We start from the raw sequence: 15,709 nt of genomic DNA, 5'->3' as shown, positions 1-15,709 counted from the left end.
TGATGGTCCAGAAAATTAGCTAATTGGATTTGCAGCCTTTGTCTTGGGGTTGGCGCTGTGTTTGTGGTGTAACAGTTTAAGCCACCGCCTGCGGTGCTGGCATCCCACATGGGTGCTACTCCACTTCCAGTCCAGCTCCTTGTTAATGTGCCTGGGAAGGCAGTGGAAGATGGCACAAGTGCTTGGGGTCCCGTACTCATGTGGGATACTCAGATGAAGCTCCTGGCTCCTGGCTTTGGACTGGCCCAACCCCAGCTGTTAGGTTCATTTGGGGAGTGAACCAGTAGATGGAAGCTCTCTCTCTCTCTCTCTTTCTCTCTCTGTGTCTCTCACTCTCTCTCTCTCTAACTTTGCCTTTCAAATAAATAAATAAATAAATCTTTCAAAAACAAGAGCCTATGTCTTTGTAAATGAATATGGTTGGCAGGAATTAGTGTTTTTAGTTAAATGTAGAAAGTAATTTTCTTTATCTTACATCTTTCTCTCCCTCTGCTTTTAGGACTGCTGGCAGTCATTGATGCCTATAACAGCAGTGATAAGGAAACCAAGCAGGGCGAGGCTCCGGGAGTATCCTCAGACCTCAATCGTCTAGACAAGGATCCCATCTATGTGGGGGGAGTACCGAGGTCAAGAGTTGTAAGGTATGGTTTTAAACTACAGAGATTTCCTGTCTCCAGCTACCAACTGTGAAGATTCCTCCCTGCTGCTCCCAAGGACCACAAGCCGGAGCCTTAAAACAACAGAAATTTGTTCTCTCCCAATTTTCGAAGCCGCAAGTCTGAAATCCAGATGTAAGCAGAGTTGCCTCCCAGTGAGTGCTGTGAGAATCTGTCCCCAGCTTCTGAGAGCTTCAGGCATTCCCTGGCTTGCAGGTGGCATTGTCCCCGTGGCTTTGCATCCACCCTCTTCCCTGCATACCTTTGTCACTGTGTCCGAATGTCCCATTTCTGTAAGGACACCAGTCATACTGGATTAGGGCCTATTCCAAGCATCTTGTCTGAGCATGATTACCTCCACAGAGATCCTATTTCCATAGTAGGCCACATTCACGGGCGAGGATTGAGGCCTCTTTAGGAGGGGACATAGATCAACTCATGACATCCACTTCGATTCCAAGTACCATTTGCCATATTCATTGCGAAGTGACGCAGACCTCTGCAGAAAAACGAATGGTTTTGTATCTGTTGCCTTTAGAAGATACAAAAAATGTTAATGTGCAACATTTGAAGAGCCTGCTTTGTCACCCTCCATCCTGCTTCCTTGACACTTTAATCATGGAATTTCTTTAAAAGCCCCCCTTCCAAAAAAAAAAAAAAAAGTGCTTTCTGAAGACGTATCTGCATTCCTCTTGGTGTAATTAGGATGAATAGTGGATGTGTAGGCTGAAAGACCAGCATCAGGAAGTTGGACAAATGATGGCAGGGGAGAGAGACAATGAGGTTCGTTTATAACAGAGATTCCTGTTTAGCTTTCTGATTTTATGATTTGCATAAACTTTTAGTGGCTTCTTTGCTCTCTGTTTTATGATTTTGGCTTGGGCAAAGTAAACACTAACATTTTTCCATATCGTTAAAAAAAACAGAAGTCACATATGAAAGGTCAGCAATCAAGGCCTATCTGTCTCCAGGGAGTGGCATCCCCAAGTGTCCAAACTGAGCCTTCCAGTCCAGGGTTTCCCAGCGTACATCTGTAGCCATACCCATCTTTAAGCCAAGTTCTTCTATGGAATCCTAATGTGTGGCACAGAAGCACAGCCAGTCCAGCTACTATGGGAAGCGTCCAGATCCACTCTCTCCGCCTCCTCTGCTCTTTGCCAGCAATCAATGAAAGTTGCAAGGAACATAGTTTGTAGCTGCAGGCACCCCCCTCCCAGTCTTGGAAATGAATATGTTTAAACCTCAGGAGAGTGGGTCACCTCCACGCCAGCCAGGATTGAAAGCCTGTCTTCTAATCCCCATCCCAGCACCAGGGCCTGCTCTCAGAGCACCAGGGGTTTTCCTGCAGCCTCCAGCTGTGTCTTGGTTCCTGTGCTCTTTGCCTGAATGGTACACAGTATAGACTCTGGAAAATAGAACAGAAGTCCAAATCACAGACTGTCCCAGGAGAAAGGACTTTGGGCATCCCCAGGGTCAGCCTTCTCATTTACACTGGAAGAATTAGAGATCCAGAAAGATTAAATACACCTTAGATCATGTAGCTGCCTAACAGACCAAAGCTCATTGGTCAACATGGAGAAGGACCATCTTTCTACACGGCTCTCCTGTGACTTGCAGATGCATAAGAGTGGAAGATGCTAAGTAGTCTCCATACTTGGGGAACAAGAGCCTGCACACTTAACAGCCTGATGCCAGCCAGTTGTGGGGTACCTTCTGGTTGAAAAAAATCCCTCTCTGTTCCTGTACTGTATTTATTGACTTGGAGGCTAAAGTAAAGGATTTGGGGTAATCCTATACTTCAAAATGTAATGATTCCTTTAGGACAAAGTTCATGAATATACAGTATGGACAGCAGCGAGTGGCTTCTCTGGCCACCTGGCCTTGGAAGATAGTCTCTCACACTTGCCTCCAAGAGAAGTGAATGTTCTGCAATACATGGAGACTAGATAGTTATAATTGGCTTGTGTTGTGATGAGTGTATTTAAACTGTAATGACACTGAGTTCTCTAAAAAATAATAAACATATTTGGTTACCTAGGTGGCGATCTAAGTAGCTAAACTGAGTCTGATCCCTTTCTCTAGGGAGACCACAGTCACGTGTCTCCAACTGCAGGGACACGTTCTGAGAGATGTGTGATTAGGTGATTTTGCTGTTGTGCAGACCTCACCCATGGAGTGTACTTAGACCAACTGAGATGGCTGCCATGTCAGTAGGTGACTGCATAGGGCTGTATTTGTGTAGCTTTGGTTCTCACTGTGCTTCTTAGAGGGAGGCCTGGATACTTCTGCAGAGTGACTCACAGAAACAGGTGTTCTGTATGTGTGGGTCCATTTAAATTTCTTCTCCGAAAAACAGAATTATAATGTCTGAATCGATGTCCTCCCCTACAGAAAAGGCGTCACCAGCAAAAACTATGTGGGCTGCATCAAGAACTTGGAAATATCCAGATCAACCTTCGATTTGCTCAGAAATTCCTATGGAGTGAGAAAAGGCTGTGTGCTAGAGGTGGGAAGCGTTGTTATTAATACTGGAGTTTCTAAAAATGCTCAGTAATTGGCCGGCGCCGTGGCTCACTTGGCTAATCCTCCGCCTGCGGCGCCGGCACACCCGGTTCTAGTCCCGGTCGGGGCGCTGGATTCTGTCCCGGTTGCTCCTCTTCCAGGCCAGCTCTCTGCTGTGGCCCGGGAAGGCAGTGGAGGATGGCCCAAGTGCTTGGGCTCTGCACCCCATGGGAGACCAGGAGGAAGCACCTGGCTCCTGGCTTCATATCAGCACAGTGCGCCAGCCGTAGCGGCCATTTTGGGGGTGAACCAATGGAAGGAAGACCTTTCTCTCTGTCTCTCTAATTCTGCCTGTCAGAAAAAAAAATTGCTCAGTGATTGATAACATAATAATGTGCCAGGATATAAACTACTGGGGGGTGGGGATGGGAAAGAGATGATGGGGAAAGCGAGCTGTACCCCAGCGGTGGGAGATCCAGCCTTCAACGGGAACTTCACGTGCACTTTCACTTCCTGTGTGACCAGCCTATCCACAGCGTGAGCTTCTTGAGAGGCGGCTACATTCAGCTGCCCCCCAAGTCTTTGTCGCCAGAATCGGAATTATTGGTCACGTTCGCCACCACCAACAGCAGCGGCATCATCCTGGCTGCCCTTGGCAAGGAGGCACAGAAGCAGGGCCCCTTGCAGATGCACGTGGTGAGTAGCTGTGGTGTCCTGGAGCCACCAGCTCAGGAAAGAAGTGACAATGGGAAGTGCTGATTGGACAGTTACTGACTCATAGATAATTCTTGTAGCTGCTTGTGTATGGATAAGCGTTTTTATTAAGTGAAAGTTACTATTGCTGAAAATCTTTCCCTATGAATCAGTGATTTCTTATGCTGCATAATCCATCTCTGTTGCTCGGCTACTGATAAGAAAGCTATTGGCCATCTACCTCTAATTACAACTCATTGAGAAAGCATAAACTGAGCTTTCTCCTGCATACTATGGCCATTGCTCTTCATCCTAAGGCTAAAAGTGCAAACCCTTAAGTTTGGATCAGGTCAGGACTTTCTCTGTGATCTGATTGGCGAGGAGCTGAAAGCAAGGTGGGCTGTCCAACAAGCCCAGAGGGCCAGCAGCAGGCGAGGAGAGCAGGGTGACAGTTACTCATATTTATACCCCTTTCAAGAGTGTGAGTGATACCTTCCCTTCGCTGTGGCCTGGATTAGCGTGTGTCCTGTGGTTTGAAGTGACTTCAGACTGCTCCTGTATGGTCTTGGTGAAGCGGAGCCCATTCAGCAGTAGATTGTGGAGAACGGCCCTCTGCTGTGGCAGATGCTGTACAGATGTAGCTGTCGCATCAGCACAGACAGGCGGCCAGGGAATCCTGCTCCCCTAGAAAGCCAGGTTAACATGCTCAAGGTCACACAGCCCTTCCAAGTCAGAGGCAGAATGGGACACCGGTCTGCAGAGCCCAGATACATCAGGAGACGCTCAGTGAAGAGCTGATGATGACTTTCAGTCTGTGGGGTCCACTGGTCTTTTTTTTTTTTTCCCATGGAGGTGAAATTCATATAAAATTAGCCATTTTCCAGTGAAATTATTATTTTCCAGCAAATTATGGATTCAGTGCATTCTCTAAATTGTGAGGCTATTTTTTCTGTCTACTTCCAAATATTTCATCCCTCAAATTAAAAGTCTACGCCCAGTAAGGATCTACTCCCCACCTGCCTGTCCCTAGTCCTGGCAGCTGCCAATCTGCTTTCTGTCTCTATGGATGCTTCTTAGTGTATGGAATCAGTATGATATGTGATCTTTTCTGTCTTCTGCACACATATCGGAGCGTTAGCCACACTGTAGCACGTACTTCATTCCTTTTTGTGACTGAATAAAATTCCACACTGTGTTCATGCTACAATTTTGTTTGCCTGTTAGTTATTTGACAGACGTTGGGTTATTTCTGTCTTTTTTTAACCTATTTGAATAATGCTTCTATGAACATTAGTGAACAGGTATGTGTGGAAGGTCCCTGTTTTTACTTCTTTGGAGACATACCTATGCCTGGAATAGCTGGCTACATGGTAATCCTATGTTTAATTTTGGAGGAACTGCCAAATTATTTGCCTCTACTGTTCTTAATAGGGTTATTGGAAAAATCCAAGTTTGCTTGCTAAGCCAGCAAAAGCGAATGGCAGCGTTCACTGCTGGCAAAGCTACCCTGGAACGCTCACTTTCCATTTCTGCTGGTGGTGTCATTCATTGTTGTGCCTCTTTTCAATGTGGCAAAAAAAAATTTTTAAGAGCTTTAAACATTTTCAAACCCTTTAATCCCACATTAGAAATGTTAAAAACCATTTCATTGCCAGCACCGTGGCTCACTAGGCTAATCCTCCGCCTTGCAGCGCCGGCACACCGGGTTCTAGTCCTGGTCGGGGCGCCAGATTCTGTCCCGGTTGCCCCTCTTCCAGGCCAGCTCTCTGCTGTGGCCAGGGAGTGCAGTGGAGGATGGCCCAAGTGCTTGGGCCCTGCACCCCATGGGAGACCAGGAGGAAGCACCTGGCTCCTGCCATCGGATCAGCGCGGTACGCCGGCCGCAGCGCGCCGGCCGCGGCGGCCATTGGAGGGTAAACCAACGGCAAAGGAAGACCTTTCTCTCTGTCTCTCTCTCTCTCTCACTGTCCACTCTGCCTGTCAACAACAACAACAAAAAAAAACATTTCACAGGAAAAAAATAGATTTCAATAATTATATATGTGATAATAAGAATTAGAAACTAGTTAAAATTTCATTAATGAAAGACAAATGACAATATATCAAGTTGTTGGTACATTGGGGTAATACATAATAAATAGGAAGGCAAAGTGAAAATGGAAATTTGTGATATGTTTAGTGATAATAGCATATGCAGAACATAACTTTTATGAACAGATATTAGAAAATACTGTAGAAATCATAAAATAGTTGCATTACATGATGGTATTCTTCAGGTTGCTTAATTGATGGCAATATTCCCACATTAAGATGACAACTTTTAAAAGACAATAACTTTTAAATCAAGTAGTAACACATTTTGTATGGGAACTTCTGTATGCCACCTTCCCAGCCATTCTTTGCCATCATGCTGGTTGATGGCCATGTGGAAGTGCACGTCAATTCTGGGGACGGAACCAGCCTGAGAAAAGCGCTCCTGCACGCTCCCACGGGCACCTACAGCGACGGACAAGACCATTCCATCTCCTTGGTCAGGAATCGCAGGTACTGTGTGCAGGGCGAGGCATTGGTGCCGAGAAGTTCGCTGGCCTCATGAGAGTTCCCCAGGAGGAACACCCTTAGGAAACCCTGTGCTGCTGAATGATCGGGATAATTGCTGTGTATCGGCGAGCATTCAGAGTCTCTGTTGTTTCAAAATAATTCCAGAACCTTGCTAGAATTTCTTCTTGGGAATCCATTTCATCTGTTCGCAATAAGATCTTTGAGGAATTTTTATAATTGAACAACTTTAATCGTGCCCTTTTCCAGGGCCTAATATAAATTATCTTTACAAAAGATTAATTCTGTGATAAATAGTGTGATAATAGTAACAAACTGTATTTTATTAATACCAAATAGTAAAATAGTGAGTAGTGTTATATCAACATTCCTGATTATATGTTTCCCAAACCTTAGACCAAATATTTCAAAAGTACACTGAACGTTTTCATCATCGGTAAAGGGGAGAGTGATCCAACATGGGAAGTGAGATACTCAGCAGACTCATAGAATGGCAGATGTCCTAAATAGCACTCTGGCCTCAGAATCAGCCCTAAAGGCACTCGGATCTGGCTGAAAAGCCCATGAGAGTATTTCAGGCATGGAAAGCCAAGACACTCTGGCAAAAAGATCTCTGTGAGTGAGATCCCAGCTGTTCATTTGTGTACAATGTCATGTTAACATTTATCTTCTGGAGCTGGCGCCATACCGTGGCTCACTTGGCTAATCCTCCGCCTGCGGCGCCAGCATCCCATATGGGCGCCGGGTTCTAGTCCTGGTTGCTCCTCTTCCAGTCCAGCTCTCTGCTGTGGCCTGGGGAAGGCAGAGGAGGATGGCCCAAGTGCTTGTGTCACTGCACCCACATGGGAGACCAGGGGGAGGCACCTGGCTCCTGGCTTCGGATCGGCGCAGTTCTGGCCATAGCGGCCACTTGGGGGTGAACCAATGGAAGGAAGACCTTTCCCTCTGTCTCTCTCTCTCTCTAACTCTATCTGTCAAATAGAAAAAATAAAAAAATAAAATGTATCTTCCAGAAACTGTCATTATTCAGTAAGAATTTGGTGGAACTAGGTATAAAAATGGAGTTATTGTTTCATGATGTTGAAAAGCTCATATGGCCTTTTTTGATCTTTTAGAATCATCACTGTCCAACTGGATGAGGCCCATCCTGTAGAAATGAAGTTGGGCCCCTTAGCAGAAAGCAGGACAATGAATCTGTCCAACCTGTACATAGGGGGCGCTCCAGAGGCCGAGGGGGCAGCGGTGCTCAAAGTGAGGAGCTCATTCCACGGCTGCATCAGGAACCTGGTCTTTGACATGGAGTAAGTGACCTGTGCTCTCAGTTTGTTTCTGAACTTTCTGAATGGGTCTGCGAGTCCCTGAACAAAAAATGAGCCCCATTGTTCTTTCATGAAAATTCCCTCCGTATAGATCAAGTCATCGTAAATAAATAGCCAAGCTTGAAATATGTTTTTGACATGCATTTTTAAAATGTAGACATTTTCATGATTTCAAATTTCTGGCTATTTCTGGCAAATTTCTGGCAGCTGATTTGAAGGAGCCTTTGCAACCGGGCTACCAGGAGCTTCCGATTCCTTAAGGTTCCCCTTAGAATGAGTATAGGCGCCTCCTCCCCCACCTCTGCCTTGGTCAGCTGCTAATGGGACAGAAGCTGTGCTCTGCCCTGTGGGGCCAGTCTGCCCAGGAGAAACTGAAAAGCTCTCAGTATCAAGAGATGGAGGCTCCATCAAGGCTACAGCCCTGACTGCCCTTGCCTTGTGACCTCGAGCAAGGACTCAGGTCATTCATGGTCACGGTGTCTGTCTCTGTGAAGTCACCTCTTAGAATAAAGCATAGCAATGGGTTTCAACACAAGGACACTATCAGAGCCCTGATTCAGTCAGTTGTAGAATCTTACAGTACATTGGTTCACCCAGTTGTCTCTTCATTCATTAACTAATTATTAGGCATTGTCATGCTCCTGAAGCTGTGAACCTGCTAGGGTAAAACTTTCTCTGTGTGGTTCACAGCTGTGTCCTGGGGAAGTACCTGTGGGATCCGTGCAGGCACAGGACAGAAAAGCCACACCATTGTGTAAAGGGTAGCTCAGCACCTCCGGGAAGGGGAGACCCCTAAATAAGAAATCAGTGAAGATATCAGAGAAATATATTAATGACGAATAATGATGATGAGAGAAATGTAATTTTGATGGATTTTAACTGTACAGTAATCCCACCACATGGGTTCTAGTATTGGTTTATACTACTTTAATTTTGAAAACATTTTCTTGTTTGTATCTAGACTTTTGGATTTCACTGGTGCGGTTGGCTACGAACAAGTGGACTTGGACACCTGCTTGCTGTCAGAAAGCCCTCTGCTGACTCTTCATGGAGGGGACAGCGAGCTCTTGCCAGAGTCCCTGCCTTTATTTAGTCCAGTAAGAGTGACTTTCTTCAATGATATCGGTCAGGCCTGGGCAGAAAGAGAATTCACGCCTGAAGAGACTGAAATGGGAAGTAGTCGTAGAGGCGGTGGGAGCTGAAACCAGAGCCAGGAAACAAAGAGGGGGAGCTGTCAGCAGTGCCCAGGAGCCGGGGTGGCCTGAGGGAGAAGAGATGGAGCAGAGCAGCCTCCTGGGGGCAAACAGAACCACAGGGGGGTCACTGGGTGCTGGAGAAGAGGGAGGAACACTCCCACCTCCTCCCCCCACGCACCCTCAGCCCTCACAGCCATGCTTTTGCTGGCAGAACATCCAGAAGCCAGTTTTCATAGAAGCCTGCAAAAGTGGTTCAAGGGGGTCATCCTCCCATGGTCAAAAGCACAGGGCCAGGATATGTTTCATGGCAGAGCTGGGAGCCGCTGTTGGCAGCAGCCATCGCACAAAGAGCAGCAGCAGGCTGTCCACCTGTGTGGGCCCCTTCCTTGGACAGCCTCACCATCAGGACTTGGGTTGCAGGAAAGGCTTCATTGAAACAACCACAGTGGGAAAGTTGAAGGTTTTTCTCTACCCGCAGATGGCGGGAGAGAGATACAGTGTGCCCAGAAGTGAGAGTGCCCAGAGAGAAAGGGGAAGTGGGCACCTGGGTCGAAGCCTTTGTTGGGTCCAGGGCATCCTTCAAACAGGTTTAACTGTGGGTAGCTTGAACTAGTGGGTGCAAGTAAGCAGGCGTGGGTTCCAGGGCAGGCTGTGACCTCGCAGTGCTCACCTTAGATGCCGGGGCAGAAGTCTGAACGGCCCATTTAAAGGAGCCTCCCCAGCAAGGCAGGAGAAATGGCTCTGACTTTTCACCTCTGGCTGCCACCTAGAGCCATTCAGGTGGGGACAGTGTTGGAAACTCTGTCGGGGTGACTGAGCCCTGCTTCTGGTATGAGAAAGTTAAACTTGTATTTGCTTTTCTACAAGATTTATTTATTTGAGAGGCAGAGTGGTGGTGGGGTGGGGGAAGACAAAGAAGAGAGATCTTCCATCTATTGTTTCACTCCCTAAATGCCTGCAACAGCCAGCCTGGGCCAGGCCAAAGCCGGGAGCCAGGAACTCTGTCCCACATGAGTGGCAGGGGTCCAAGCACTTGAGCCTTCACCTGCTGCTTCCTAGGCTGCGTTAGCAGAAGGCTGGGAGCAGAGGAGCAGACTCCAGGTGGCACTCTGATACAGGATGTAGGCTCACTCAGCAGCTGCTTAACCTGCGGCACCACGACATCCACCTCGAAATGTCTAGTTAAAAGTAGCTGCAGAGGCAACATAAACTGGCTGATGCTCCCTGCAAAGCAGGGGGTGGTTCTCTGAGCAAACCTGCAGACAAAGGGCCCTGCATGCAAGGATCACAGGCCCCGATAGCGATAGCCTGGATCCACGGAGACAGCTTGTTTGCCATTGCACACGTCACTGTTGCCTACAAACAAAAGATCCCTTTAGGAACAGCCAGCGTGGGCCACATGTTTTTAACAGCGGTTCTGTTTCCTGTCCTCCCCTCAGGTTTCTCTTTTTGCTCTGCCACAAGTGTGCACGCCAATAACGCAGATAATGGCACTGGCATCCAGAAACAGCGCCTTCTAAGCAGGGCCCAGCTCGGAGCTCAGGACAGTTTCCTTTGTCACGTCTGTCCGCTGTCTGCCACCCCTTGCCCCAAGCCACAAAATTGAGAATTGGGCGTCTCACTTAACCCAGGGTCGCTGTGCAAAGCATCATTGCTAAGCAGCCTGCAGGCGGCCCAGCATCTGCCCTGAACTCCCAGGCTCTGGAGGTCCCTCCAGCCCAGCTGCTCTGTGTGCACCTTGCTCTGGTCCATATGGACACAAAGACCTCAGACTCCGAGGCCTGTGAGACCCATCACGCATGGGGGCTTCTCTTTTCTGGTGCCTGTGCTGCGGCTGCTCTTTGCCACAGGAATCCTCCTGGCCATTCCCAGAGCCTGGGTTCCTGGCAGGGACCTAGGGGAGACAGCAAGGACTTTGCCCCTGGTGAAAATTCATAGGAAGCAGGCATTGTGGTACAGCAGGTTAAGCCACTTCCTGCATCCCAGATGTGTGCCAGTTCAAGTCCCGGCTGCTCTGCTTCCTAACTAGCCCCCTGCTAGTGCACCTGGGAAAGCAGCAGAAGACAGCTCAAGTGTTTGTGCACCTGCCGTCTACATGGGGGACCCTGAGGGAGTTCCAGGCTCCTGGCCTTGGCCTGGCCCAGCCCCAGCTGTTAAGGCCATTTAAGGAGTGAACCAGCTGGTTTAAGGTCTCTGTCTCTCCATCTCTGTGACTCTACCTTTCAAATAAATACAGAAATCTATGAAAAAAATTGTAGGAGGGACTCAAGTGTCCATAGGAACTCAAGTGAGCTTGAGAGGGATCAGGTGGAAGGAAGAGGCCCTCACTGCCTTCTTAGGGAGACACGGGCCTGATGAGTGCAGGACTGAAACCAAACACGAGTGAGTGCGGTGCTGCTTGCTGAGATGCTGCTTCATGGAGGAACGTGTGTGTGCTTCGGCGGGGTCTTAGCAGTGGTAGCCGAGTGTCCCCGTGCGTCTCTTCCAGGGACAGTGCGTGGCGGACACGCCTCCAGAGTATGTCGCCGATGCGCACCAGTTTGGCCTCTCACAAAGCAGCCATTTCGTCTTGCCTTTTGATCAGTCGGCTGTCAGAAAGAGGTGGGTGCAGTTCCGGGGTCCGTGAGCGAGGCGTGCTGCAGTCGCGGGTCTTTTCCAGTGGAGGAAGATTTCACTGTAGAATGGGATGTACGGGCCGGCACCGTGGCTCAGTAGGCTAATCCGCCGCTTTGCGGCGCCGGCACACTGGGTTCTAGTCCTGGTTGGGGCGCCGGATTCTGTCCCGGTTGCCCCTCTTCCAGGCCAGCTCTCTGCTGTGGCCCGGGAGTGCAGTGGAGGATGGCCCAAGTGCTTGGGCCCTGCACCCCATGGGAGACCAGGAGAAGTACCTGGCTCCTGCCATCAGATCCACGCGGTGCGCCGGCCACGGCGGCCATTGGAGGGTGAACCAACGGCAAAGGAAGACCTTTCTCTCTGTGTCTCTCTCTCACTGCCCACTCTGCATGTCGGAAGGAAGGAAGGGAAGGAAGGGAAGGAAGGGAAGGAAGGGAAGGAAGGGAAGGAAGGGAAGGAAGGAAGGAAGGAAGGAAGGAAGGAAGGAAGGAAGGAAGGAAGGAAGGAAATATCAGTCTTTACTTAAAAAAAAAAAAAAAAAGAATGGGATGTACGGCTTTCAGCCACAGGGCTGCGGGAGAAGGCAGAGAGACAGGAGCAGAGCACAGCACTGGTGCAAATCACACACTCAGTGCATGGCTGCATGGGGGCCGGGAGTTTGTCTTTCCCCTCTTGATGGCGGCTCATTGCCACCTCTCCATGTGTACATCCAGCCCTCCATCTCCACATGGATCCAGCCATGATTGGAAAGCATTTTTTTTTAAATGGCATCTATACTGAACACCTACAGATGTTTCTTGTCATGAATCCATAAACTGTATAGTATAACAGTGATTTATACAACACTGGCATTGCATTAAGCATTATAAGTCATCCAGAAATGATTGAAAGTATACAGGAGACCGTGCATAGGTTCTATGCAAATTCTACATCATTTTATGCAAGGGACTTGAGCAGGCACACATTTGGGTATTGCAGGGAGTCCTGGATGCAATCCTCCTCAGATACTGAGGGGTGACGACAGACACACAGGAGAGCATGTGGGTGTCTGTCTAAATCCAACTTGATCCCGGATTTTAAGACCCCTGCATCTGTCATCATCTGGACTTCCGACCCCACAGCAAGTGAACACTCACGGACCTGGTGTAGCTGTCTACCCAAACTTTTCTACTATGCCCCTGCCCCCTACTTCCTCATGCCATGCCCACTGCAATCTGCAGGGTCCCTCTGGCCATCACACACCTGCCTGTCCCGCAGGACCCTTCCATGAAGATCTCAAGGCCTGGAGACCTACTTCAAGCCACACTCCCCCAGACTCCACATTCATTGCTCCTCTTCCCAGCCTGCCAACCTCATCAGAAGCTCAGACCTTCCGACGGGACACCGCCCTGTTGCTTTTGTTGCCATCAGCGGGGGTCCTTGCCCTTGTCACCCGGCCTCAGACCTTGGCTCACTGCCGTCTCTGTAGAGCCCTGCCATTGCTCTTGGCGCATCCAGCAGCCATGCATCCCCTGACTTCCAGGGCTCCAATACCTCGAAGATCCCCTCTTCCTTCTTCCTGGAACACCCTTCACAGCGGTCACAGCCTGGACTTCTTCATTAGCATCCCTCCCAGTGCACAGTCGCAATTTGCAATGCATCCTACTAGCTCACCTCTTCCCCTATTCTCTACTCTGTCACTTCCCGCTCCAGCCGTCCTTTGAGTGCCCTGAGACATCTGACCCTAACACCTTCCCACACTGCCTCCCCACATTGCAGAGTATCCTGTGCCCAGGCGGTTTCGCTGCACCTGCGCTGGCTTCTACTCCCACATAGCCGTGGGGGAGGTTCCTGACTCCCCGCCATAGTCAAGCCCCTCGTGTTAATATTCTCTGTGTGGTTCTGAAACAGAATGCAGGCATTTCCTAGGCAGCTCAGCGAGGGCTTGTTCCTTCTGCCACTCAGAGCTCGGCTGAAAGCTCATCTTTTCAGGGTTGCTTATGCTGAGTGCACTGCTGAGTGAGGCCACGAGTTAGCCCTTCCACGGCCCAGTTTTGTATCCCTCTAGGTGTATTTCTGATGTTAGCACCAGGAGAAAGGCCTCCTCCTTTTTGTGTACTGCTCCTTCCTCGTCTCCCAGGACAGTAACTGGCAGACGGAGATGGGAAGTAGCCGCTCATTAAATGGATACATGCACATAGGAACGAAGGATGCTTCTGTCTCCCGCGTATTGAATGTCAATGCTGGAAAGGTTACTGGGTTCCCCTGGGGAGATTCCTTTTACCCTTGGGAGGGTGACATGTTCTTTGAGTGATGAGGTCTTGCTCTCGCCCAGGCTCTTGGTCCAGCTGAGCATCCGGACATTTGCGTCCAGCGGTCTGATTTACTACATGGCTCACCAGAACCAAGTGGACTATGCCACGCTCCAGCTGCACGAGGGCCGCCTCCAGTTCATGTTTGATCTCGGTAAAGGCCGAACCAAGGTCTCTCACCCGGCGCTGCTCAACGACGGCAAGTGGCACACGGTACAGTCTCGAGCTTTATCCCGTCCGCCCTGGATGCTCACTCCACTGCCCTGAAGGAATGTGATTCGCTTCGATCTCTGGCTTACCTTGGGACTGGCATCTCCCCCTGACAATGCAATCTCCTTGGAGGCAGAGGGAGCTCTTCCCTGCTTCCCAAAATACTCCTAGGGCCTTGCTCAGTTCCTGGCACCTGGTAGGCACTCAGCAAACATTAGCAGAATGGATGGAAGGTGCTAGAAATACTCTCAACTTGACAGGAAGTGAATCAAGCCCATGGTGTGAAAAGACCAATGTTCCATCCGGGTCTCTAATTTCTAATACCAGAGCTCTGGGACCCTTCTGGTCCATAGGGAGCTTGCCCCGTGGCCACTTCTGACCTGTGTCAGGTGCGATCTCTCTTCTTCACCAACTCTGTGAAAATCTGAGCCCTCCTTCAGGGTTTCATCCAGGTTGTTATAGCTGTAAAGAGCGCGTGTTGCAAACGTAACTGTAATGTTGACACTTTCTGATTCCTTAAAAGTGACGGATGTTTTTGTCTTGCCGCAGGTCAAGACAGAGTACATTAAAAGAAAAGGTATCGTGACTGTTGATGGCCAAGAGTCACCCGGGGTGACCACGGTGGGAGATGGGACCACGCTGGATGTGGAAGGGAGGATGTACCTGGGAGGCCTTCCCTCCGAGTACCGGGCCAGGAACATTGGAAACGTAAGCAGCAGTCTCTAAACAGGGTCCTTGCCTCTGCTGTGGCTGTGTTTGCTTTGCAGAGGAGTGTAGTTCTCCATGTGTTTCTGGCCACATTATCTCATGTGCACCTGGGGCTCAGGTACAAGACACAGATGTGTCAGGGCACATCCACTGAAGGGGGTTGGGGCTTCCCCTGGGAACCTGCCTAACTCTTCCAGCTGTTAGTAATGAACAGTGCCCCTCTGCAGCCCCTGAGCCCCAGCAGAGTTCAGCAAAGTCCAGAAAATTTGTGCCTGCACATTGGTAAATACAGCATTCTTGATTTATACAGTGTCTCACTGAAATACTGGAAAACACTTTTGCTGTATTATTTTCAGAAAAAAAGACTGGCTCAGAGTTCAATGTGCCTACGAACTGTTGTGACAAATTATAGAAACCAGAAAGCATCTTAATGCATGGAGACAAATTTGATGAAGGATAGGGAAAATCTGTACCTGCCAGCCTCTTGTGATAATCAGCCCTGACCGCTCTCACGTGTCATCTGGTTTAGATCACCCACAGCATCCCTGCCTGCATCGGGGAGGTGACAGTCAACAGCAAACAGCTGGACAAGGACAGCCCAGTGTCTGCCTTTGCAGTAAACAGGTGCTATGCTGTGGCCCAGGAAGGAACTTTCTTTGAAGGAAGTGGATATGCAGCTCTTGGTATGTATCTGGACAATCTGGAAAGACAGCCTTGAGATTAACCTACACTCTTAAGATAATTCAGCTCCAAGAAATATAAGCAGGGCCCACTGGTCATGGCTTCAGTTTAACTCCTTGACTCTTTTTGTTAAGGATTTCATTTATTTAGTTATTTGAAAGGCACAGTTACAGAGACAAAGGAAGAGAGACCAACAGAGAGATCTTCCATCCCCTGGTTCACTCCATAGATGGCCAAAACAGCCATATCTGGGCAAGGCCGAAGCCAGGAGCCAGGAGCTT

At 49.1% G+C, this 15,709-nt stretch overlaps 1 protein-coding gene across 1 annotated transcript in view; it reads left to right on the top strand.

Moving 5' to 3' along the window:
- Nucleotides 1–15,709, top strand: part of LAMA1 (laminin subunit alpha 1) — a 179,446-nt gene that overhangs the window by 155,054 nt on the left and 8,683 nt on the right. The window contains exons 51-60 of the mRNA XM_051851430.2: nt 500–641; nt 3,048–3,162; nt 3,684–3,854; nt 6,244–6,395; nt 7,526–7,711; nt 8,691–8,826; nt 11,414–11,526; nt 13,853–14,042; nt 14,589–14,747; nt 15,277–15,430. Of these exons, the coding sequence (XP_051707390.2) occupies nt 500–641; nt 3,048–3,162; nt 3,684–3,854; nt 6,244–6,395; nt 7,526–7,711; nt 8,691–8,826; nt 11,414–11,526; nt 13,853–14,042; nt 14,589–14,747; nt 15,277–15,430 (1,518 nt within the window). The remainder of the gene's footprint in view (nt 1–499; nt 642–3,047; nt 3,163–3,683; nt 3,855–6,243; nt 6,396–7,525; nt 7,712–8,690; nt 8,827–11,413; nt 11,527–13,852; nt 14,043–14,588; nt 14,748–15,276; nt 15,431–15,709) is intronic.

Source organism: Oryctolagus cuniculus, chromosome 10 (assembly GCF_964237555.1).
Source record: "Oryctolagus cuniculus chromosome 10, mOryCun1.1, whole genome shotgun sequence".
Classification (NCBI taxonomy): domain Eukaryota; kingdom Metazoa; phylum Chordata; class Mammalia; order Lagomorpha; family Leporidae; genus Oryctolagus; species Oryctolagus cuniculus.
The sequence above is the reverse complement of the archived record's forward strand: the minus strand, read 5'-3'. Positions and strand labels throughout refer to the sequence as shown.